The sequence below is a fragment of the Pelodiscus sinensis genome, chromosome 23 (assembly GCF_052426305.1).
Source record: "Pelodiscus sinensis isolate ZL-2025 chromosome 23, ASM5242630v1, whole genome shotgun sequence".
Taxonomy (NCBI): Eukaryota; Metazoa; Chordata; order Testudines; family Trionychidae; genus Pelodiscus; species Pelodiscus sinensis.
Window position 1 is genome coordinate 5,635,128 of NC_143074.1, and position 23,132 is coordinate 5,658,259.

General features: G+C 44.9%; 1 protein-coding gene across 8 annotated transcripts in view; it reads right to left on the reverse strand.

Moving 5' to 3' along the window:
• Positions 1-23,132, reverse strand: part of TNC (tenascin C) — a 100,655-nt gene that overhangs the window by 7,250 nt on the left and 70,273 nt on the right. For 3 of the 8 annotated variants that reach the window (XM_075905935.2, XM_075905937.2, XM_075905938.2), the window contains 11 exons: positions 20,626-20,898; positions 18,957-19,229; positions 16,309-16,584; positions 12,159-12,431; positions 10,388-10,660; positions 6,574-6,696; positions 5,137-5,280; positions 3,649-3,768; positions 2,776-2,919; positions 2,535-2,665; positions 930-1,062 (listed from right to left, as the gene is read on the reverse strand). In XM_075905935.2, coding sequence (XP_075762050.2) covers positions 930-1,062; positions 2,535-2,665; positions 2,776-2,919; positions 3,649-3,768; positions 5,137-5,280; positions 6,574-6,696; positions 10,388-10,660; positions 12,159-12,431; positions 16,309-16,584; positions 18,957-19,229; positions 20,626-20,898 — 2,163 coding nt within the window. The remainder of the gene's footprint in view (positions 1-929; positions 1,063-2,534; positions 2,666-2,775; positions 2,920-3,648; positions 3,769-5,136; positions 5,281-6,573; positions 6,697-10,387; positions 10,661-12,158; positions 12,432-16,308; positions 16,585-18,956; positions 19,230-20,625; positions 20,899-23,132) is intronic. The other 5 variants (XM_075905939.2, XM_014580658.4, XM_089772996.1 and 2 more) reach the window with 4 other exon arrangements.

The window sequence follows — 23,132 nt, forward strand, 5'->3', positions numbered from 1 at the left end:
CTATCCTGTCCGCAGACCTGAATATCTGGGTCTGATTCTGCTCCTGCTCATTAGCATATCTCCATTAACTTCAATTTTATAAGCACATGGTCAGGTGTCAGCATGGTGGCAGAAGTCAGAGGCAAACAACAGAAGAGGCTGCTGTATTTGGAAGGTTGAGAATTGTGAGAAGAGCAGAGAGTGGCTAGTGGAATTATGTAGCCAAGTAATCCTTGAAATCGTCATTGCATTTTCCCTGCCATCAAAAATGCCAGTAGGAGAACTGGCTGCTAGCAGTGTCAGCTGTGATGAGGCTTCCAGAATACCGGATCCATTAGTATTCAGCTCATTGGTGAGCCTTCACAGGTCGGGCAGAACGAACCCTCTGGGGTAGCAGTGCGAAGACTCAGTGAGCTCAGTGGGGGAGAAGGCAGGGCAGAAGCTAGTGCCAGGATGAAGTGCTGAGAGCCAAATTCATCCTGAGCGCAAGCCTCTCCCACTCACAGGCAGAATGTATAAGAAAAATGTGGAGGGACTGAATAGCTGAATTCCTTCCTTCCTGTATCAGGGCAGTGAATGGGACTGCTGCCTTGTACAGAGGTTAAGTGGTGCAGGGATCCTCACGCTAGCCTTCTCCATGGAGGCTAGTCATTTGAGTGGATGCTCAGGATCCCAGGGGTGGGTTGCATGGTCCGTGCTGCTGGGGTTTCACTGCTATTGTTTTTCAAGCTAGCTAGCTCAGCGCTAGCTCAAGCAACTTGAACTATAGTCAGGCCTCTGACTGCAATGCAAACACACTCTGCGAGTGAGCTGCACTGCCCGCAGCCTACAGCCAGGAGAAGCAACTGCCCTTTGATGGAGCTGCAACTGCTCACTCCAGAGCTCCACTTGGCCCTAAGAAAGGAAACTTGTAGCTGACGCCAACCCCCCATGCTGAGCAAAAGCCTTACTTGTGGTGAAAACAGTCTGGATTATCCTGCTCTTCAGGCCTCTGTTCAGTGCCTGTAGTTTCACGGTGTACTGGGTGGATGGGCTCAGCTCAGACAAGCTGTAGGAAGTTGCCTCAGGTCCCAGGATGACTTCCTGTGGAAAGAAAAAATCCCAGTAAAACTCTGCAATGAATAAACATATGGACTGGAACCGTTACATATTTCAGATTTTTTCCCCAATGCCTTTTTATGTAAATGATTGATGGTATTTTAACCATTTAAATGATTGATTGTGAAACACTAGATTCCTATGAGATTCTTACCATGCTCACGTACATTAGTAGCATGAGAAAGGTTTCCTAGAAATGAATGTTTAATATTATAATGTTTAAGTAGCATAGCTTAAAAGCAAGCCATGGTAGAGCATGTTAACGTGGCTGATATGTGCACATTATGTACTGCCGTAGGGGGAAAGTTAATCAAAAATTAAGCCGGATTGTCTTTTGTGGTATGTCTGTAGATGCCACTGACCTGAATTTCCAAACATGACAATTTGGGACATCCATCTTGAAATACCTTGAAGAGACCTGATTTTTTGAAAGTACTGAACACACACAAAAAATGGGTCTTTAATAATGGTTCCAGTTGAGCATCCAAATTCAGAAGTTGTTTTTAGACTGCTTGCCTATTGTATTTATGCCATAGACTTTGGATATGAGAAGGCAGCTTCTGCTGTCTTATTCTGCCCTCCCTTCCTCTCTGCGAAGGGAAGATGTGCTATATCTATACTAACATCCTAAGATGACCTCAGCTACACATCTCCAGCTATGTTATTCTTGTAGCTGGAGTCAATGTATCTTAGGTCAGGTTACCATGGGGTCAAACTCTTGCATCGATTTCCCTTACTCTTCTTATCTCGGGTAGAGAACAGGGGTCAGCTGCAGAGCGATCTGCAGTTGATTTGGTGGGTCTTAACTAGACCTGCTAAATTGACTACCGGGGGGTCGATGTCAGAGTGTCCATCAGGGTTGCTGTGTAGACATAGGCTCAATGTTTTTCAGTCTGCAGCTAAGTTTTCATTATGGGCTCTGAGTCAGGAAAGTGCTTGCATGTGTGGTTACACCCCACTGACTGGCATTTTTGAGCAGCTCTGCAAGCATAGCGGCTAACACAGAATTAATAGGTTAGGGTATGTCTACACTACCACCCTAGTTCGAACTAGGGTGGTAATGTAGGCAACCGGAGTTGCAAATGAAGCCCGGGATTTGAATTTCCCGGGCTTCATTTGCATAAAGCCGGGCGCCGCCATTTTTAAATGTCCGCTAGTGCGGACTCCGTGCCACGTGGCTACACGCAGCACGGACTAGGTAGTTCGGACTAGGCTTCCTAGTCCGAACTACCGTTACTCCTCGTGAAACGAACTACCTAGTCCGTGCCGCGTGTAGCCGTGCGGCACGGAGTCCGCACTAGCGGACATTTAAAAATGGCGGCGCCTGGCTTTATGTAAATGAAGCCCGGGAAATTCAAATCCCGGGCTTCATTTGCAACGCCGGTTGCCTACATTACCACCCTAGTTCGAACTAGGGTGGTAGTGTAGACATACCCTTAGAGATCCAAGTCTGGTACCTTAACTCTGCCGTCGACAGACTCGTAGATAAGAAGATAGCCAGTGACCGAAGCACGTGGAGGCCTCCAAGACAGCACTGCTGTTTCTGACTGAACCTCAGAGGCACTTAAATCTTTTGGAGCATCCATGCCTAAAGGAAACAAAATACAGTGAGTGCAGTGCTGGCTTGCTGGCAGTGGACAATACAATGTTGCCACACTACAAGAGGCTGCAATGCTGGGGAAAAGCTGGACACTCCACCTGTAGTGAATTTGGTGAAGACCGTTTCACTCTTCTGTGGTCCCTTTATGGCATAGATCTTCAGTGTATATTCAGTTGCAGGACGAAGGTCATTAAGGTCATATTCCACAGTGTTTCCGGATACCATCTGGGTAATTTCTGGTTCTACACAACAAACACACAAAAGATGGAAGATAACGTTAGCTTACGGGCTACTAGAGCTCAGGGCATTCACCACAAGTGATGCACACTTCTCAGGTGGAGGCTTAACACCACCCCTCTGTTTGAATGATCACATTCTGCATTAAGGGCTGGTCGTTCATTGGAAGGTGACACATTTTCCTGATGCTTCAGGATAAGGTTGAAATAAGCAGAAACAGTGGCTCAGGGCAGTTGCTGCCTTCAATTTGCACCAAAGGTGCAAGTAAATTGTTCATTCTATAGTCAATTCCATACAAAAGTATTAGCCCCCTCTCCTGTACATGCTGAAAATAACAGTGTGTGTTCTTCACCTTCAGGATAAAACTCACATAGCACCACTGCTGCTCAGCACCTGTATTAGGGCTAAGTTTCTTTAAGGAGGATTTTGTAACATATTCCTAACCAGCCTGCACCCCTCACATTTAACCTTTCTCATCTTCTCCCAGTCACTGCATCCAATTCAGAGCACCAGTCTCACTCTCTGCCCTGTGGTCATAGAATCTTAGGATTGGACGAGCCCTCAGGAGTCATCGCGTCCAGCCCCCGTCCCAAAGCAGGACCAACCCCAACTCAATCAGCCCAGCCAGGGCTTTGTCAAGCTGGAACTTAAAACCCTCTAGGGATAGAGAGATTCCACCCTGGGGCACCTACACCGGTGGTCAAGCTCAGAGACTCCCCATGGACACATCTTACCATCCTCAGCAATGTAGGAGATGATGTAATTGTCCACCGCCGCGATTGCTGGCTGCCAGACTGCCAACGCCTCAGAATCTGTGATATTCACGGCTACCAGGCCCGATGGGCTGTCCAGAGCTGAAGAGATACACAATACCATAATGAGGAGACTATACCTATTAAGGACTTCCCTGCAGCAGGTACCATGCTGCACCAGGCACATGGTACAAATTGTTCACAGGCTGCTGCTGCTGTATGGTCCTCTTTGGAATTGCAGGGGGAAGGGAGGCTATTGGAAAGAGGTCATCATGGGAGAGGAGGAGACACAGCAATATGAATTATATTCAAAGTCTCAGTTCCACAGGCTCTCGGGTAAAACTCCTGACATCCTCAGTCTGGTGGCCCCTCTCAGCCTTTTGTCGGCAGAGACAATGCAAATGAAGCACGAAGAGGTTTTTGCACAAAAACAAGCAATGTAAATGGGACCGTTTTGCACAAAAAAACCCTTTAGCACAACTTCCAGTATACCTCCTTTTTTGAGGCATAAGGGATCTTGCACAAAAGAGGGTTTTTTGCGCAAAACAGCCCCACCTACACTGCTTGTTTTTGCTCAAAAAACTCTTGAGCAAAAAGCATGGGCAGAGAATATGCAAATGACAGCGTGACAAATGCTAATGAGCGCTTCATTTGCGTTGTCTCTGCCGACAAAAGGCTGCAGTGTAGACGTAGTCTCAGACTGGACATATTTCTTTCCTTCTCTCCAGACAGATTGTTGGGGATGGCAGCCCCTGGCCTTTACCGCCTTCAACAGACCTCCAACCACAGCTCCTTTGAATCACACTCTGTGCTTTTCTTTCTTGTGCGGATTGTATCTTCCCTCAGACACCATGCATGGGGAGAGGGATGTGAAATATGACTTGACCTCCAGAGATGAGTGCATGGTTCCTTTTTCCCAGTGCTCTGTACCTCTATGAGCCCAGGAGAATGATGAACCAACTAGACTGCAAATGGTTTCCAAAGGGACATGGGGGAGACCCTGTCGGTGGGTTACTGGAAACTAGGCTAAACAACGGAAAGACGAGAGAGGGGAGGGTTTTCTGATACTGGGCTCAGACTCAGGAGACCAAAGACAAATTTCTTGTTCTGCCTCTCACTCCTTGTCTGACTGGGGCCAAGTCACTTAAGCAGTGCCTCAGTTCCCCATCTGCAAAACGGGGCTAATAATCCTTTCTCTCTTGTCTGAGGTAGGGTCTCTCTCACTTACTACAGGTTGGTACAGTGCTTAGCAGAATGGGGCCCTGATCACAATTAAAGCCTTTAGACTCATCTGTGAAACAAATACAAAGAATCGTAAACCACCAGACAGTACACTGAAGAAAGAAATCGTCTAGTCAGCATAAAGGGGTAGCTAAAATGTGATTGATGGGTCTTTTTATGAGTCTTCTGTATGACACATGTAATATACCGAAACAAGATTACTAGCACCTGATTTCTTTTGGATGTTACCTGTAGTCAGAGTTCCAGAGACAGGCTCACTTTCTTCAAATCCTTTGATGGAGATTATACTGACAGTGTAGGCTACACCTGGGATCAATTTCACCAGCGTGGTTCTAGTCTTGGTGCCATCCACTGTCACAACTTTGGGAGTACCTAGGAGCAAACCAAATGTCAAGGCAATGGTGTAATGTTGTTCCAACTAGAGTTTAGACTCCTGTGCTGTGCTTCAACAAAGACGATCATTTCTAGCAATACAGGGCTGGAATGTACCTCGAGAAGTCACCAAGTCCAGCCCCGTGCACTGAGGCAGGAGTGAATAAAGGCTGCAGTGGCTAGACCCTCCCTGCCAAGTGTGTATCCAGCCTGTTCTTTAAATCCAGTGATGGGGATTCCAGAACTTCCCTCAAAAGTGCAAAATGTAACTGTCACATGCAAATGTAGGTATTTGCACATGCAATTAAATACAAAGAAATTAAGGGGGTCTTGGACTTTTGGACCTCTTTGGTTTTGTTTCTGGTGGGAGGCGAAGAAAGACCAGATCTCTATTCAGTCTCTCTCCATGGCCCTTTTAATCACAGCCCAAGACAGAGTGAGTAATAGCCTGAGAGGTCCTATCTACATGAACAGGGACTCAGGAAATTTATTGATTCCAAATTCTGGTCCTACTACAACAAAGCATTTAAGCACACGTGTAAGTTTATACTTTTGAGAAATCCCAATAATTTCAAAGTGATGAGTCATGAGTTTAAAGATACACACGGATTTTGCTAGATCAAGGCCTAAATCTTAGGTGAAAAACCAGCCCCAAGGTGGTGGTTTCCCATTTTGTAGTTTCATCCCAATTTCCTTCCAGTTCTCTTCTGTTCTGTCATGTTTCCAGCATGTTTCTTGTAGTCCCTGTTAGCTCATCATTCCCATGAAATGGTCCCATGAACGGTACTACTACTCATCACAAAGACAAAAACCCAAAGCACTAAGCCGGAGAGATCTCAGGGTGTGGAGGGAATGAAACATCCGTAAGGGCGATTCAAAAAGTGTTGACTTAGAAAACACAGTCAAAGCTGCAGGTGACATTTTAAAAATAAACTATTTTTAATCTTCCAGGGCCAGTTTTTCAAAGGTGCGCAGCCTGATGCCCACACTCTGAACTGCCTAGGAGCCTAAATGGGAGCTGAGCTCTTTGGAAAATCTGTCTCCAATATTGAGCACTTGGAAATCTGGCCTTTTTTGCAAATCTGATCCATGACATACCGGTACTAGATGTACCATTCATACACTAATTCCACCCACTGGAACCAGTTAAGTGCACACGAACTGAGCCTGCCATCTGCTGGCTAGCCCGAGAATGAACCTCTGTGGCCTGATAGGCAGACTGGACTGCTATGTAGTCCCTTTCACTTGATTTCTACTCTCTCCACTGCACCATTCGTCCTTCTGCTTTCTTACCTCCTGTGATGGGGACATATGAAATTCGGAAGCTCTCCACTCGGGTCCGGGGAGGCGTCCAGCTGACTGTGGCTGAGTTTTCAGTAATGTCAGAGAAAGTGATTGCCTTGGGCGATCCCACAGCTACCAATGGAATCAGAGGGAGAGAAAACAGACGCAGAGAAAGAGTTAAAGCGTGTGCTTATCAATCATGTTTTGCTGGAATAACAATTGACCTCAGTCTTCTATCAGAGGAGATGAAGCTATAAATATCCAGTTCAAACCAGACTAGAGAAAGTGCCACACAGCTATGAATTTTATTACCTGCCCAGAATAATCATTTTTTGGTCCTGATTTCGAGGGAGGTTTTTTCCAGCAAAATTACAGCAATGTCCAGCTTCATAAAAAGCTATTAACTGTATTATTAATTAATGATTAATTGTTATTATTACTTTATTAATAGTATATTGCAGGGACTATTGGCAATTGCAGGGGTTAAACAGTAATGTCTTTAGATCCATTGCTGAGTTTGCACTCTATATTGCACAGAATTTGTTCTGCCCCCTCCCCCCCCCAAAAAAAATTTTCTATGGCCAATTTCATTTGGTCTATGTTGAGTCCCACACCCTGAGAAGTATTTGTACACGGCACTCTTCAGAAGCAGAGCTAGCCCTCTCACGGTGCCAAGTGACCAGAGGGCAGCCAGCCCCCAAAAGGTCTTCAGTCAGTGTATCAAGGGCCCCATCCTGAGAGGGGCTGGGTGCCCTCAGCTGTCTCTGAGACAAAGGAGGTGGAGAATGCTTAGCAATTTGCAGGATCAAGCCCCAGATGAGATCACAATAACTCCTCGTCAAAGTCACGGAAGGTCCGGAGTGCAGAGGGAACTTAGCAGCCCCATGGCACTAGAGAGTAAGGCTCCAGGCTGGGCAGTGCGTAGAAGACGCCATTCACTCCCCATGGAGCACAATTCTGGAGGGCATTTCTCTCTTTGTAGTGGCCTGCAGCAGAGACTCAAAGGCAGCCAGTGGGACCCAAACTACACACATCCACCACGACAGGCTGCAGAACACCTGTGACCTGGCTGGCCAGCCCTTCTGCCCCCTGCCTATGAACTTGGGGAGGATTCCATGTAGAGCTCCCCTCTGGAACCTGAACCTGAACCTTGCATAGGAAAACAGAATTTCATCCAGGGAGCAAGCAGGGGAAAACACATTCCCTGGCTAGGAAGTGACTGGATAGTGAGAGCCAGAGAACAAATCGTTTAACAGGAGGAGGGCGGGGAAGGAATTTGTTTGGATTTTTTTCCTATGGATAAAACCTTCGCTTCTCTCTCTCTCTTTCCAAAGTAGGGGGCGTCATTAAGCAGAATTTAAAGGGGCATAGGTAAAGTATATACATGTTGAGAGCCAGGCAGCCGAAATCTTCCAACCAGTGGCGCCGGGATGGACCCGACACCTAGAGTGGAGCACCCACAGGGCCACTTGAAGAAGAATTAGTACTATTCCCTGGCTGCTGTGTACACACAGCCATAAACGCACACGCTCAGCTGAGTTGATGGCTGATTTGCATTGTGAGAGCAACATAAAGCAGCCAGAATGCAACAGTGAATATGGCCCCATACATATTTTTGAATAGGTGGAACCACTGGGGATAGATATCTTATGAGCGGAGATGGAGAGAATGGTGACCTTAGTACACTCATCTGGGGCTTTGGTTTCTCAAACATACTTACGCACACTTTTATTAAAAACCTGATGCCTTTCCAACACTGGCTCCTAAGTTTGTATGCACGCTGGCGTGAATCAGACACGTAAACCCACTCAGATAAGTAGGAAAACATGTGTGAAAGAGATTCCATCTGAAGATGTGTTCTAAATGTTTGCCACAGACTGAGCAGTAATTCAACAATTTAGACCTGAAGCGACTGTGATCTGCCGGTGGAGAGGGCTCCCAGCACCGTAGGTAGGGTGTTTGAAAGTTTATATGCCGCCTTCAGTCCCAATCTGCCCTTTAGACTACCCCAAAACCAACTCTGATCATTGATAAAAAAATAAATAGCCCCCACAAAAGAAGTCCATTAGCTGAAGAGTGATAAATACCAAACACAAGCTGTATTATCAGTGGAGACAAAGTCAGGGTGGAAGGTGAAAGGAAAAAAAGAAAGAGCTGGTGGGTGAAATGGCTTGGAAAGAAAGGTTGCAGGAAATAGGGTGATTTGTGATTGTGATTCCAGGTGGTCTTTGAGCTCCAAGAGCAGGGCTCTAAATCAATAGAAGGGAAAGGAAAGGAAAGGAAAACAACCTGCACTCCCCTGAGAAGTCGCTGTCCCCCTTGGGCCTGCTGGATTTGCTCAAAAACAAAAGCCGGGGGTGGGGTGAAAAGATAAAGCAAATGGAGTTTGGTAAAACTGCGCCACACAAAAGCTGCTGCTGATTTTGCCATAAATCCATGATCTGGGGGGAAACAGCAAAGAAGAAAACCCCTGTCGGAAAATGAGCTGGGAATAATCCGATAGTGGATTCAGTGGCTGGTGAAAGCTGGTGGATTGAAAGCCCTGGAGACAGGTGCCTCTGGCAGTCCCCGATCCTGAAATTCTTATGCATGGTTGAAATTCATCCCTGCATGAAGCGTCACGGGCATGAATACAAAGATTCAGGCAAGACTACACAACACACATGCCCATTTAAGTCCGTTCTGCTGATATTTATAAAATGCAATATTTACCCCATTTCCACCCATATGACAGCACTTTAATGAGCAAGGACAGTTCAGGAATTTAACCACTAAAACGCATCTCAACAGAAGACTACTGATACTCACTACTTTTTTGTTTTGGCTCCCACCCGTGGGCCATGTGTTGAGCCCCACATAAATCCAAACCACACTGCAGGCCACAAACAACCGGACTGCGTGCTATCTTTAGCCCTGGTCTAAAGGTTCCCAAGCTAGATTTGGGGCATGGTTCTCATTTTCACCCTGGCCTCCTTCTAACAATCTGGCAGTTTAAAATGGTCTGGATAGGAGTTTATTCCACAGGAGATTTGAAAGGCATCCAGGTATTAGACACTGGGGCCTTGGCAGAATTCCATTCTATGCCAGGTAAGCATCTTCAAAGTCAATGGAAACCCACCCGAGTAAAGCTGGTATGATACAGTATAGAATTCAGCCCTTGGTTTTTAATCAAAACAGAACTAACAAACTCTGGTGTCTACCTCTTTCCTAGGGGGGCACCATTAACTGGAAGACTCAACTAAATAGTGACTGACACCAACATACTGTTCTCACACTGAAGCTATTTATAGGGGCCTCTATTTGAGAACTTTAAAGCACTTTATCAAAAGAATGAAGATTCCCATGAACATTAGAGCCTCATTAGCACCCATTAAAATCAGTGTGAGGATGCTCCACATGTTGCCCTAACTGAGTAGGCTCTTAATAGCTCTGGGAGTTAGGTAAACTTTAATCCTCCATTTTTCACAGGTGGGAAACTGAGGGAGAGTGAAGAAAACTGACTGTCACATAGCAAGTCATTGACAGTGCTTGCAACAGAAAGCAAATCTCCTGTCTCCAAAGCCCTGTGCTCTAACCACTAGACTATGCTGCTTACCTTTAGATAATAAACCTTGTGTTTTATTAAATATGGTGAAGAAAATCAAGGTCAAGAGTAGGCTCTGTCAGATGGAGCAGATTGCAGAGAAAAGAAATCTTGATGAGAGTTGTGGGGTACAAAAGGTTTTTTAACACTTTGTTAGTCCAACTGGATGTGAGAAGGAGAAAAATTAAGAGAGACAGACATACACACAATGCTTTTCTCCCTCTGTTGTAGAGACAATACCTGTGGTAGCTACTGTATTTATGGGCTGGGAACGTCGTCCACTGATCATTCCATAGAGTTCAATGTCATACTTAGTACCCTCCTTCAGCCCCGTTATATCTTGAGTGCGTTCATGTCCTGGCACAATTAATTCCCGTGGGTCAGACTGCCTATCGGTATCCCTGATTTTAAGAACAAAGCTGTCGAAGATATCGTCATCTGCGGTCCAGGAAAGACGGAAACCATCTGGGGTGGCATCTGAAACTAGAAGGTTGTCGACCTCGGGTTCCGCTTCTAAAAAAGGAAAAATAGCAGTAGGAAGAAGAAATTAAATTCCCCACCCCCACCACCAGGCCATCATGACTGCTCTACATCAGGTTAGAGCATGCTGCAAAAAATCCAGCCACAATTCAAAGAAATTGGAACAATCTGCTAGCTATAAAAGAAGAAAAAAAAAAGCTTTGAATATTTAAGAGTAATACATGTACTGTACAGGATATATATGAGTGTGTGTAGAGGAGTACCCAACTTTTACAATACCCCAAAACAAAATTAATATCTGGATACACGCCATTTTGCCTCTCATGCACTATTAAAGATGCTAGTAGTAAAAGTGATGCTTATTTGTTCTCTGTCTTCCACTAGAGTTGCCCATCCTTTCTGAGATTTTTATGAAAAATAAAAATAAGTGATTGTTAATAATCTGCAGCTGTGCCTATAACATTGCTTGCTTCTTGCCCTTCGATAGGAACTCGGTAGAGGAATCATTGAAAAGATCTTTTTCCCTCATTCCCAATGATTATTGCATGTGGTTCTGGACGTTCTGATGCTTCTGATCAAAACTACAGTGTCTACTTTTCCTTTGGAATCAATGCTGAAGTAGCAATGGGAAATCAAGAAAAATCTATATTCTGAAAACTGTACACTTATGTCCAAAGAGGTTCATCTAATACCCTTAGTAGAGGAAGGCACCAAAGAGGATTCTAGTGGTTAACCAAGATGATTTTGTCACTATTATTGTGGTTATTTGCTTTATAGGGTACACTTGGTATCACTAGTTGTAGGAAAGCTACCAGAACAGTAACTATTTAACAGCATCTCCATTGCACTTATATTTTTCACAAGACCCATATTTATTTTGTTACCAACGTTCAGCTATATAACTCCATCTTTGCTGGTGCATGAAATGAGCAAATCTTGCGGCTGAGACTTGGTGACAAGAACCATTCAGATAGCAATAAATTGTTCAAGAAGACCCAAATGCAGCTGGAAAAACTCAGCTACGATGAAAATGACAACACAGGCAATGCTTTGTTGAGAGACGCCCAACTCGGTTGGTTGTATTGATCATCTTGTGGTTTTTTCTGAGAGAGAGCACGAAGAAGAGGAGTCCCTGGTCAGGAAGCCCAGTATGACTCTCCAGAACGGTCCTGACATTTGAACACTTGAAGAAGACCAAGGTACCTGGTGGATTTCGACTTGCAAACTCCTGCACCTAGTGTCCTTTCTCCAACTACGGGTTCTTGCATGGAGCAATTTGAGCCATTTACCCCTCAACCCTGTTCCACTCTTCTCCATTGGACCCCACAGAGGCAGAACATAATGAAAACACCAAGAAATGTAGAAATGACATCACAATTGTGAACCTATCAGTCATGATGAGGATAGGGTGAAAAAGGAGATGCAAAAGCCATGGTTTATTTTGCAAATGGATTGTACACAACATCATCCAGGTGAGAAGAGAAGCATGAAAGAGAGGATGGAAGGGAACAGTTTGCCCACGATAATATACCTGTAATAGCCACAGTGCTTAGGGGCTTTGTTTGGCGCCCCTTGGCAAAACCATAAAGCATAACCTCATAGCCAATGCCAGTAATAAGGCCTTTAAGCTCCAGTTGCCGCTGGGCTCCTGTAAGGAGGAACTCCTGTGGGTCCAGGAGCTTTCCAGAGTCCACCACGATTACTAGAAAGTTGTCAAAGGCATTCTCTGATGCCATCCAGGACACCGTGAACCCATAAGGATTAATGTCAGAGACAGTTAGGTTTTCCAGTGAGGGCATGGACTCTAAGAAAGGAAAGTGCAAAAAAAAGCAAAAAAAAACAAAAAAAAAATGGCGAGTTAGACAGTGTTACAGCTTCCAACAAACATCAGTCACAAGTTTCCCCTGAAATATGTAAGATTTAATGGAAATGAATGGCAGCTACAAGAAGGTCAGGATATTCAAAGGAGCATAAGGAAGTTATGTGTTCAATTCCCACTGCATGTCAATGGGATTCCCACTGCATGTCAATAGTGTCTAATTCTCATGGGTCCCTTTGAAAATCCCCAACCTGGGTACCGAAACAAGTTTCCTGAATTTTACATGCACACAGAATTAACTGTGAATAATACATGTGTAAGATGAGTTGAGTAAGATATCTATTGCCCTTCTCCCTTCTCCATCACCAATGCTTGAGGGACAAGCCTCAATGTTGATATATCTCACTACTTCACACCAGTATAATTTGCTTTCCAAGGGCAGACCCAGCAGAACCAGGCTTTAAACCAGCATGGGTCACAGCAAGCATAGAATTCCAACAACTGAAGGATTGTTCCTTTCAGAGATTGTCAGCAACAGCTAATGACTGCAGCTAACGCTGAAGATCAGACTGGCTAAAAATCTAAATAGCCAGCCACTTCCTCCTCTCTCCCCTTTAACTGACATGTTGACAACTTAAAGAGATTCCAATAAAGAATGTTTCTTCTGGTAATTTTCAGACCAAAATGGCACTAGTTTAAGTTCAGAGGCCTGGGGCCATTAGTTCAAAAGAGATCCAATTCCATTTAAGCACTATAATAAGCAGCCAGGATTTCAAAGGAGCCAAGCCTGTAGATCTTCTCTGAAAATCTGGTCCTCAGAGTCCCAATGGGAGCTATTGGGAACATGTTTGAGACTCTAGCCCTGATTCGGATATACAGTTCTTGACAATCTGACCTTAAACTTTTTTAAAAAAAATCTGGCCTGACTGTTTCCTATAGCCCACTCATGGACTCTTGCAATTCTTACTCAATATTATTACTTATCGCAGTGGAAGTTTATCCCTCATTAGTGTTGGCTAGATGTGTTCCTTGATTTGCTTCTTTCCTGACCGTCCACCCTAAAATAACCCTGACCCATTTCAATAGGGGCTACATAAAGAACTTTGAACAGTAGAGATGGGCCCACATCAGAGCCATAGATCTGAAACACTCAGCTCAGGTGTCTGAGAAAGTTTCTTAGCTGAATTCTACAGCTTAGACCATGTTTCCACATGGAGGTTGGAGTGTGATTCCCAGCTCACCAAGACATACCTGTGCGATTTCTCTCTGAGCAGGAGAGCCTCTGGTTGCGTGACTGTGGTTGTATGAGCAGCAGCAAATGGCAGCATGGGCTTTGGTCTGAGTAAAGGCCTGCTTGTAGCTCACAGTGAGTACTAGACTTAGCCAGCCCATGCTGTTTGCTAACATGCTGTCATGGCCACAATATTGTTTTTAGTGGGCTGACTCTAAAGGTAAAGGTCTAGAGAATAGGACCTATGAAGGAAGACTGAAAGAATTGGATTTCTTTACTTTGGAAAGGAGAAGACTGAGAGGGAACGTGAAAGCAGCTTTCAGGTATCCAAAAGGGTGTTACAAGGAAGAGGGAGAAAAATTGTTCTCCTTGGCCTCTGAGGATAGGACAAAGAGCAATGGGCTTAAACTGCAGTAAGGGAGGTTTAGGTTGGACATTAGGAAAAACTTCCTAACTGTCACGGTGGTGAAACACTGGAACAAGTTGCCTAGGGAGGTTGTGGAATTGCCATCTCTGGAGATATTTAAGAGCAAGTTAGATAGACATCTATTAGGGATAGTCTAGGTCAGGGGTTCTTAACCAGTGAGGTGCGCCTCCCCAGGGGAGGTGTGAAGGGGATACAGGGGAGGTGTGAGGTGCCTCCCAGAAAATTTATCGCAATTGCCTTCTCAATGTATAAAATTCTAAAGTTTAGATTTATTCAGAATTAATATTATGAATAAAATTATAAACATGAATTTCTTATTAACTCCTAGAGATCGGCACACTACAATAGCAGTGCAAATCAATCAGGCCTATGTGACGACACACTACAATAATAGTACGTGAGCCTTGCCGACTTTCATCTTCAAATATTACGTAACTTTGTTAGGAAAAGGTCCAAAGTAAAAAGCTCATATTATTCATTTAGGCATTGTAACGGGGTTCACTCACCCCGCAGCGCCACCAGCCGTCAGACTTGGGAATTAGCTCGGACGGCTGTGTCCAGCTGGTTCGCCAGGTCCCAGGGTTCAGGCAGGCCTCGGGGTTCAAGCCGGGCCTTCAGCTCAGGCTGGTCCTCCAAATCGCCAGGCACCAGTAGAGCCTTGGGTTCCTCTAGGTCAGAGAGTAGCCCTGCTGGCCGGCTTGGGCTGGCCTCGTCCACCCAGGCAGGGAAGCCTTCACTGGCCTCAGGGAAGGCAGCTGTGGGAGGCCCAGGCCAGGTCTCAGCCTCGTCAGCCAGGAGCTCTGGGCAGGCCTCTGTCTCCCTCAGAGGCTGGGCCCCGACTGAGCGCCCTGGTAGAGTTCTTATAGTCCTAGCCATGCCCCTTAGCTTCCTGTCAGGTGAGGGGGCAGGGCTAGGCTGTGCACAAAATAGGTCCCAGGGGGGTGTGAACATGAAGTTCACTTTCAGGGGAGGTGTTAAGGTAAAAAGGTTAAGAACCCCTGGTCTAGGTGGTATTAAGTCCTGCTGTGAGGGCAGGGGACTGGACTCGATGACCTCTCGAGGTCCCTTCCAGTTCTAGTGTTCTAGGATTCTATGACTCGGAGGATATGTCTACAATGCACATTTATTTCGAAATATCTCACATTATTTTGAAATAACAGCGCACATCTACACAACAAGCCCTTTATTTTGAAAACATTTCAAAATAACAAGCCTATATTCCGACATCTGTAACCCTCATTTCATGAGGAGTAAGGAAAGTCGAAGGAAGAGTGCTCTTCCTTCGACTTCTTGCAGTGTAGCGCCAAAGTCTGAGTTAAGGTACTTCGATTTTAGCTATGCAATTAATGTAGCTGAAGTTGTGTATCTTAACTCGACTTTAGTCCTGCTGTATAGATGTGCCCAATGAGACCCAAAGCAAGTATATCTCTGTGTTTACCGGGAACCACATCCCTTGGCTCCAACTGTAGCCTTCATTCCGTCCAGGAGCTCAGATATGAACCTTCAGTTTTGATCAGAATCAGAACTTTTTGGGTTGAGCCCATCTTCACTACAAAGCCACACAGCACTTCAAAAACTAGGCATGAACAGTCCAGTGAAGTATTTCTTACTATCTTCAAGGGAAGAACCAGTGAAACAACTATGGGGCACCTTGTGTTTGTGTGAGACATTGTTTCCCTTTTCCCACCATCTACAGCATATATTTATAATATACAAATCTGTCAGATTTGATGTGCAGGTAGCGACGTGCCAAAGGCTTTGTTAGAATTTGATGAATGTGAAGGGTGTGAGTCTGGCAGATCAAGTACCAGCTGTTGTCAAGGTGTTAGGTCTCTGCTGAGCACTGACAAATTCAGTGCTGGAAACTAGTCTGTTTCACCCATGTGTTAGTACCGTGAAGATGAGCAGTGGGATCATAACAATGTGTTTAGACTTTATGAAATGCGTGTACATTGCTTCCTGTATTAATCTCAGTGAATTTCAGGTGAAATTAGGAGCAAAGATTTGAATGGGTTCTTAATTCACTTGAACTTGTCCTCCTCTGCCCCACCCAATAGCTGGATGATCTCTTTAAGTGTCAACATTGCTCAGTTTCACAGAGAAACAACCGGCCCAGTTCTCTCCATTCCTACACGTTAATTGATCTTTTTTTAAAAAAGAAAGAAAAAAGAAAACACATAAAGCAGCAGGCTTTAAATGGGTACCTGTCACGACAAAAGCACTGAGGGGTTCTGTGTCGACCCCTGCATTGGTGGTGCCCTGAATGTTAATGTCATAACCCGTGTAATCTACCAGGCCTGAGATGTGAGCGCTGCGGGCACCTCCTGGCACCATAAACTCCTGCGGCTCGTGGGCTGAATAGGAATCTCTAACGTTTATAACAAACTTTGCAAAAGGCCCATCTTGCGTGGTCCAGGAGAGGTTGAAGCTGTCGGGGGTAACGTTTGTGAGTGTGAGCGTGCCCAGCTGTGGCTTGGCCTCTGAAGGAAAAGGAACACAGGTGAAGAGAAAGCGTTATTTAGAGCAGGGCAGTGCTTAAAGAAGGGAAGAGTTATGGCTGTTTAAGGCTGTGGCGCAACATAGCCAGCCGTTACCATCTGCTGAGCAATGGGTGAAGAAATAAGAAACTGGGCATTACACTTAGCCATTAATAAGGGCTTCCAATTAGCCCTCTGCAGGTCCTTATTAGTTTTCATTTTTTTCTTGCTCTTTTTTGTTCACTGTTAAATATCTGCAAAATTCTGACCTAAACTTGGGCTGGATTTGCAGACATGCTAAGTGCACACAACTCCCAGTGAAGTTCATGGGCACCACAGATGCTTAGCACCTCTGAAAATTAGCCTGCACAAATCTGAACTGTGACTTTATTTTTGCAGAAGCCAAATCTCTAAGCTCGTGGTGTCCAACCAGTTCTGAAGCGGTAGCTACTGTAGTGGCTACTGCTATCGCGAACTAGCCACACTCACCCGGCCAAATAGCGACAATTTGCTGGTGGCTAGCACGTTGGACACCACAGCTCCAAGCCATGGCATGCTTAATGGACTTCATGTTACACTGTTTTAAAAAAGCAGCTTAGAGTTATTATCCTCACTGTTCAGAGGGTGAAACTGAGGCACACATGAGTGACATGATTTGCCCAAGCACCTACAGGAGGTCAACAGGTCAGCTTAGAAAATAACCCAGGCTAGCTGAGTGCAAGTCCAGTGTCCTATTCTCTAGGACACACTGTGGATCACTAACTGGAGGGCACAAGATCATTGCAACCTCCTTTTTTCAGGTCCTTACAATACGTCTGGAGGAAAAATATTTCCTTTTGGCAAAAATTTCCATCTCATCCCCATAGGAACAGCTTGGGAAATTAGAGCCAATTCCATCCAGCTTTCACACAATTCAGCAATGAGGCATCTATTCAAACCCCACTTGTCAAAATGTTTTGGGGAGAGGAAAGCAGTGGTTAAATGGAAACACTGATATTCAGGGGGAGTAGCTGGGTCAGTGACTCACACTTGGGGATGTAATCACGACAAATCTCAGTGAACAACAGAACAATTTAAGAACACAGAGAGGCCTGCAAGGAATTGATGCAAGTTGCCAAAATTTACCCGCCCAAGACCTAGGTGAAATGGGCAAGCCCAATTGGTACCCCTTCCTCTGTATCACCTTGGACTAGCCCAGGAGGAGGGGCCTCTCAATGACCCCAATTAAGGATGCATGTTGGGACTGTCATCATGCTGTCAGAACGACCAGCAGAACCAACATGGTTGGTAATGAAGTTGTTACAGCGAGAGCTCGGTGCCTCGGGAGATGGCGGAGGAGACCAGAAAGGAGTCAAGACGCAAACAGATGTAAAGGAACAATGTGGTGAAACCAGGCACGGTGCCATCAGCCTTGCATGCAGGTTGAAGAGATCAATCTTTTCTACACTGATCCCGAAACGGGCACATTCCTTCACATGCCATTCGCACCCTGGTCAGGCAGGCCCATGTCATGGCACCCAGATTTGAAAGGTTACTACATGCAACGCAGGTTGAAAATCTCTCTCCAGGCAAGGCTTAGTGGGTTCCCAACATCCTACGGTTACCACCAGTGTCGGAGAGGCTCTGGCATCCACCGGAAGGCACTGTGTGGACCATTCCCTTACAAGACTCACTGGCAACCGTGCAAGTGATAGTTTATGAGGCTGAACGTCAAGAAGGGATGGACTTCCTTTCCAATCCCAGCTCACTGCTGGGGGATACGGAAAGATGCCAGGCAGAAAAAAAACCCTCGTGGTACCAGTGCTAGATAACTGGATTACTCCATGCAGTTCCTTTGGGTCATTTACATGCTCCACAAAGCACCAGTAAAAGATACAAATGCCACAAGAGACATTTGACCTTTATGACAAGAACCAAAATGGCATGCAGTTGCCTTTCTGGAACGTCAAAGACACAGATTCCATTCCCATGATAAGAAAGACCACAGGCAAATGAGACGGAATGGACACAAAGAATATTCCAGGTCAGATGCAACCATGTTCCAGAAAATCATTTCACTTATATATAAGTGATTCACTTATATATACACAGAGAGCTTGCAAAGAAGTGTATATATAAATAAACTGAAGTTTTACCATTGTGCTTCCTTAATTCTGGGGAAACTTTTCAGCCATTTCCAGGCCTAAAATTCATTTCTTTCAAAGCAGTCACAGATTCGGTTTATTTCAACCTGTCCTCAGAGTGACCCTTTCTGCAATTTGCTAACAAGGGCCATCTAGAAGAGGAAAAGTGATGGCATTTCTGAGCCACATTCTAGCGCAGTTTGGTGGGCAGGAAAAGAGAACAGAAAAAGCAAATCTTGAAAGGTGAAATACCTGTGGTAACCAGTGCTGTCAAAGTCTGAGCACCTTGGCCATCAACTAGACCATGGAGTTGGACAGTGTAATTAGTGGTGGCTCTTAGGTTGGTGATTACAAAACTCCGCGAGGCCCCTGGCACCGTGTGCACCAAGGAGTCCAAAGGCAAGTCAGAATTTCTAACTTCTAAAACAAAGTGATCAAAGGCATCGTCCTGAGCTTCCCATGTGAGGGACGCGCTGTCTGAGGTAGCATTTGAGACAGCAAGTTTGCTAAGGAGAGGTTCTTCTACTATAGGAAGAGAAACAAATGGAAACATGTTGGAATTATTAGAACCAACAATAAAATAAAATAAAATATGTCAGAGAAGTCAGAGATGGAACAGACCTATCTAATCACAATTTCTGCACCAGGACTCCCACCCCTCTTAGCTAAGATCTAGTCAGGATTCCCCTCCCAAATTAGCAGTATGAGATGGGCACATGATTTTGACTCACTGACACCTGTTTGCAGTCCTCCTGGGGGGGTCGCAGTCCCCAGACTGAGACATGCCTAATTCATCCCTTTGCCAGGGTACCATTCTCCACTTACAAATATACCGGCCATTGACTTGATTGCAGATACTTGCTAGCATGCTGAAGTGCATTCAACACCCTACAGTTCCATAGACCTTTCCATCAGTCATGCCAGCGGCAACATCCCCACTGTTACAATTCCCCCAATTTATCCCTATTTTAAGATAAAACAAGGTCTGTTCCTTGCAATCTGTGAGGTGATATAACCTGCTTTACTTGTATAATCTCTCGGAAGGTTAATGTAGACACCTTACTTTGAGATAACTGTGCAGGGAACCATCTGCAGAGGACAGATTAGCAGAGTCAATATGGATAATAAAAGATCAGGGCATGTACCCTCCATCTACTTTTGTAATTTGCTAGCTCTCCACTTCCAATTTCATTTTATAGATGACTAGCACACATACCACAGTAGGATCCCCTCTTTCATTTGAGAGAGACATCCAGATGTGAAACGTCTGCATGTCCTCGGTGCTAAGAACAAAATCCCAACCTATGCAGCCAGCCAACCAGCCCAGAGATGTAAAACACTTCAGTCCCATCGAAATCGAAATCTGAGGTCTCAAATGGGGTTAAAGTGCACAGATCTTGCATAGTTCCTCTGCCATGGAGTCAATTTCCCACAAACCACATTCAAAAAGGAGAAAAAAATGTTGCCTATACATTTGCCTATTCAAGAGAAATACCTCACCTCCCCCTGCCACGCAACATAACAGATACAGACACATGTTGCAAGGCCAAGGTGTCTAGAAAAGTATTGGTGCCATGCTTAGCCCCCTGAGCCAACTTTTTGAGGTTCTCCTCTCTAGCAGAAGCTGCCCCTGCTTGGATGGAGCCAAGAGGAAAGACCGTTGATTATTTTTGTTGTGAATAAGAACATGCCTCATCACCATGGTTACCTCTCCTTGCCTGGGACAAGTATGGTGGGACCTAAACACAGTTTTACATCTTAGAATAACATCGGCAGTTCTTCATCGGAAGATGTTATAGGGTAAGGTAGAGGAATTGATGTCGGACAGCTGGTTGGGACAGGTAAGGACTGGGGAAAGGGAAAATCCTGTAAAGAAGAGTTAGGAGAAAGTTGCGTTAGTATGCGAGGTAGGTTTATATACCTGTAGTAGCTGCAGCACTTATTGCCTTTGTGCGGAAACCACGTGTGCTCCCATAGAGGTAGACAATAAAATCAGTTTTGGGAGAAAGCCCTGAGATATGAGCAGTCCTTAAGTTGCCTGAGATGTTGTACTCCACGGGCTCCAGGAACCTGCTAGAATCAATAATTTCAATGGTAAAGATCTTGAAGGCCTTATCCGTGGCTGTCCAGGAAAGGTTGAAGCTTTCAGGGGTAATGCCGGAAACTGTTAGTTCACCAACTTCGGGCTCCAATGCTAAACAGGAAAACAAAATGAGTGAGAATGAAATACCCTTCTGATGTCTGGTGCTCTGAAATGCTGGGCCTGCATCTATAGCTGCCAGAGGTCTAAGTTGAAAAGAGGAGCAGAGGGTTCGAATAACACGTGCGGTGAGCTGGCATGAGCTGAGAAGAATAAAGTGAAAAGGAGAAAGCATCTAACAATGCTGCACACATGAAAGCTGTAAGACTGCAATGGTTTTCCATGCTTCTCAGAACAGCCAAGCATCCCTGAATATGTTTACACTGCATCTGCACCATGTTCCCCAGTGCAGGTAGACAGACTAGTTCTACTCAATGTAGGGTGGTCAACATAGCCACGGGCACCTGTTCAGAGTAGCCAGGGGACTATGAACCCACCTGGACTCTTTGGGTACCTTCTTGGCAAACCCAAGCTGCTATCCCCTGCTATTTTTAGTGTATAAGCTCAAACAGAGCTAGGGCACACATCTGTTTAACTGAACAGGGCAGTACCTTCCCAGCAGCAGTGTAAACGAACCCTTTGAGGTCTGAGCATGAAAGCACATGCACAAGAACATGCTGAAGACCTTAAATCTTGGAGAATACATTTTGCCGTTTTAAGAGAAGCCGAAACAGAACATTCGGACAATGGAAAATCCCCCAGAAAGAAATGTCGTGAAAAGCTAAGTGGAGAATGTGACTGAAATAGAAAGAACAACCCCAGTAGGGTGACCATAGTTCCATTGAACTAACAGAGAGAGAGAGAGCACGCAATGTGTAAGCCATACACTGGACAAAAGGAAGTTTTTCTTCCTTCAGCACACCATCAACCTGTGGAACTCCTTGCCAGAGGATGTGGTGAAGACTAGGACTTTAACAGGGTTCAAAAAAGAGCTAGATAGATTGATGGAGGTTAGGTCCATCAATGGCTATTAGCCAGGATGGGTAGGAATGGTGTGCCTAGCCTCTGTTTGTCTGGAAATGAGTGACAGAATAGGGATCACATGAGGATTACCTGTTGTGTTCCCTCCCTCTGGGAAATCTGGTATTGGCCAAAATTGGAAGACAGGATACTGGGCTAGATGGACCTTTGGTCTGATCCAGTATGGCCATTCTTATCTTCTTATGTCTACATCACAAGCAAAAATCCTTTGCACCAAGTCTTCGAGCCAGAGCCTACAGACTTGGACTTGCTCTATGATACTAAAAATAGCAGTATAGATGCCTAGGCTTGAGCAGAGTTCTGGCTTCTTTTTAACCCCCTAACATTTGTTTTGTCCACTTAAAGGGGATTTATGTCTATATGACTAGACTATCGCTGGATATTGCCCATGCTCGGAGCTCCTACTTGAAGTTTTTAATGCAAATGCAATGGCAGTGTACAGCACAAAATGAGCAACTCAAGTCATAACCACTCCAGCCAAGCTGTGTCACACACCACCACAAGCAAGCAGTGCATCTTCATTTTTGTGATTCAATTATACATTTTCCTATTTCCTTCTAGCTGATGGATAAAATGTGCTCAGAGACTGCAAACAAGGATAAGCCTGAGCTGTCCTCCAAGCCAGAGAGAAGTTGCAGCAAGTTACGAAGCGTCTTAATGAAGGGTTCTGAGGATACTGCCCGAAACAGATCATTAGTGCATCTGAAGGAAGAACCATTGTGTCCAGCTGTTGCCACTGAATAAATGAGACCTAGAAAGTCCCCTTAATTAAATCCTTTTTGGAAGTCTACAAGCGGCAGTGGCATGGAACAATCCAATGAAGACTACGTTTGTCTTGTGACAGTAGAAGTGCTCTGTGTTGCAGGGAAATCTGCAAGGTAAAGATGAGGGACACAATCCACGTTGGAAATGAAAGAAAATCAAATGTCTCACGGGGCAGGTAGAACACATGATGTAAGCTCTCTTTATCCGAGGGTTAATTATCTAGAGATTTATGGATCACTGAGAGAAAGTTATCTTGTATTTATGAGAGATAGGTTTGAACCAAAATCATGACAGCTTTTAGGGTTGCAACATCTTGATGTGAATGACATCTGGGTTATACAAAGCAGAGATGGGCTTTAATCCAACAGAGAAAGGGAAGTGCATAGATGAGCCATATAAATAACTTTCATTATTATTATGGATAATTGTATACCATTTCAGTTTGTGTAGGGCCTGAATCTTCTCTTGCTTACACTAGTTTTACACAGGTGTAATTCTGTGGACTTCAGTGGAGTTTCTCCTGATTTACACCAATGTTAAAG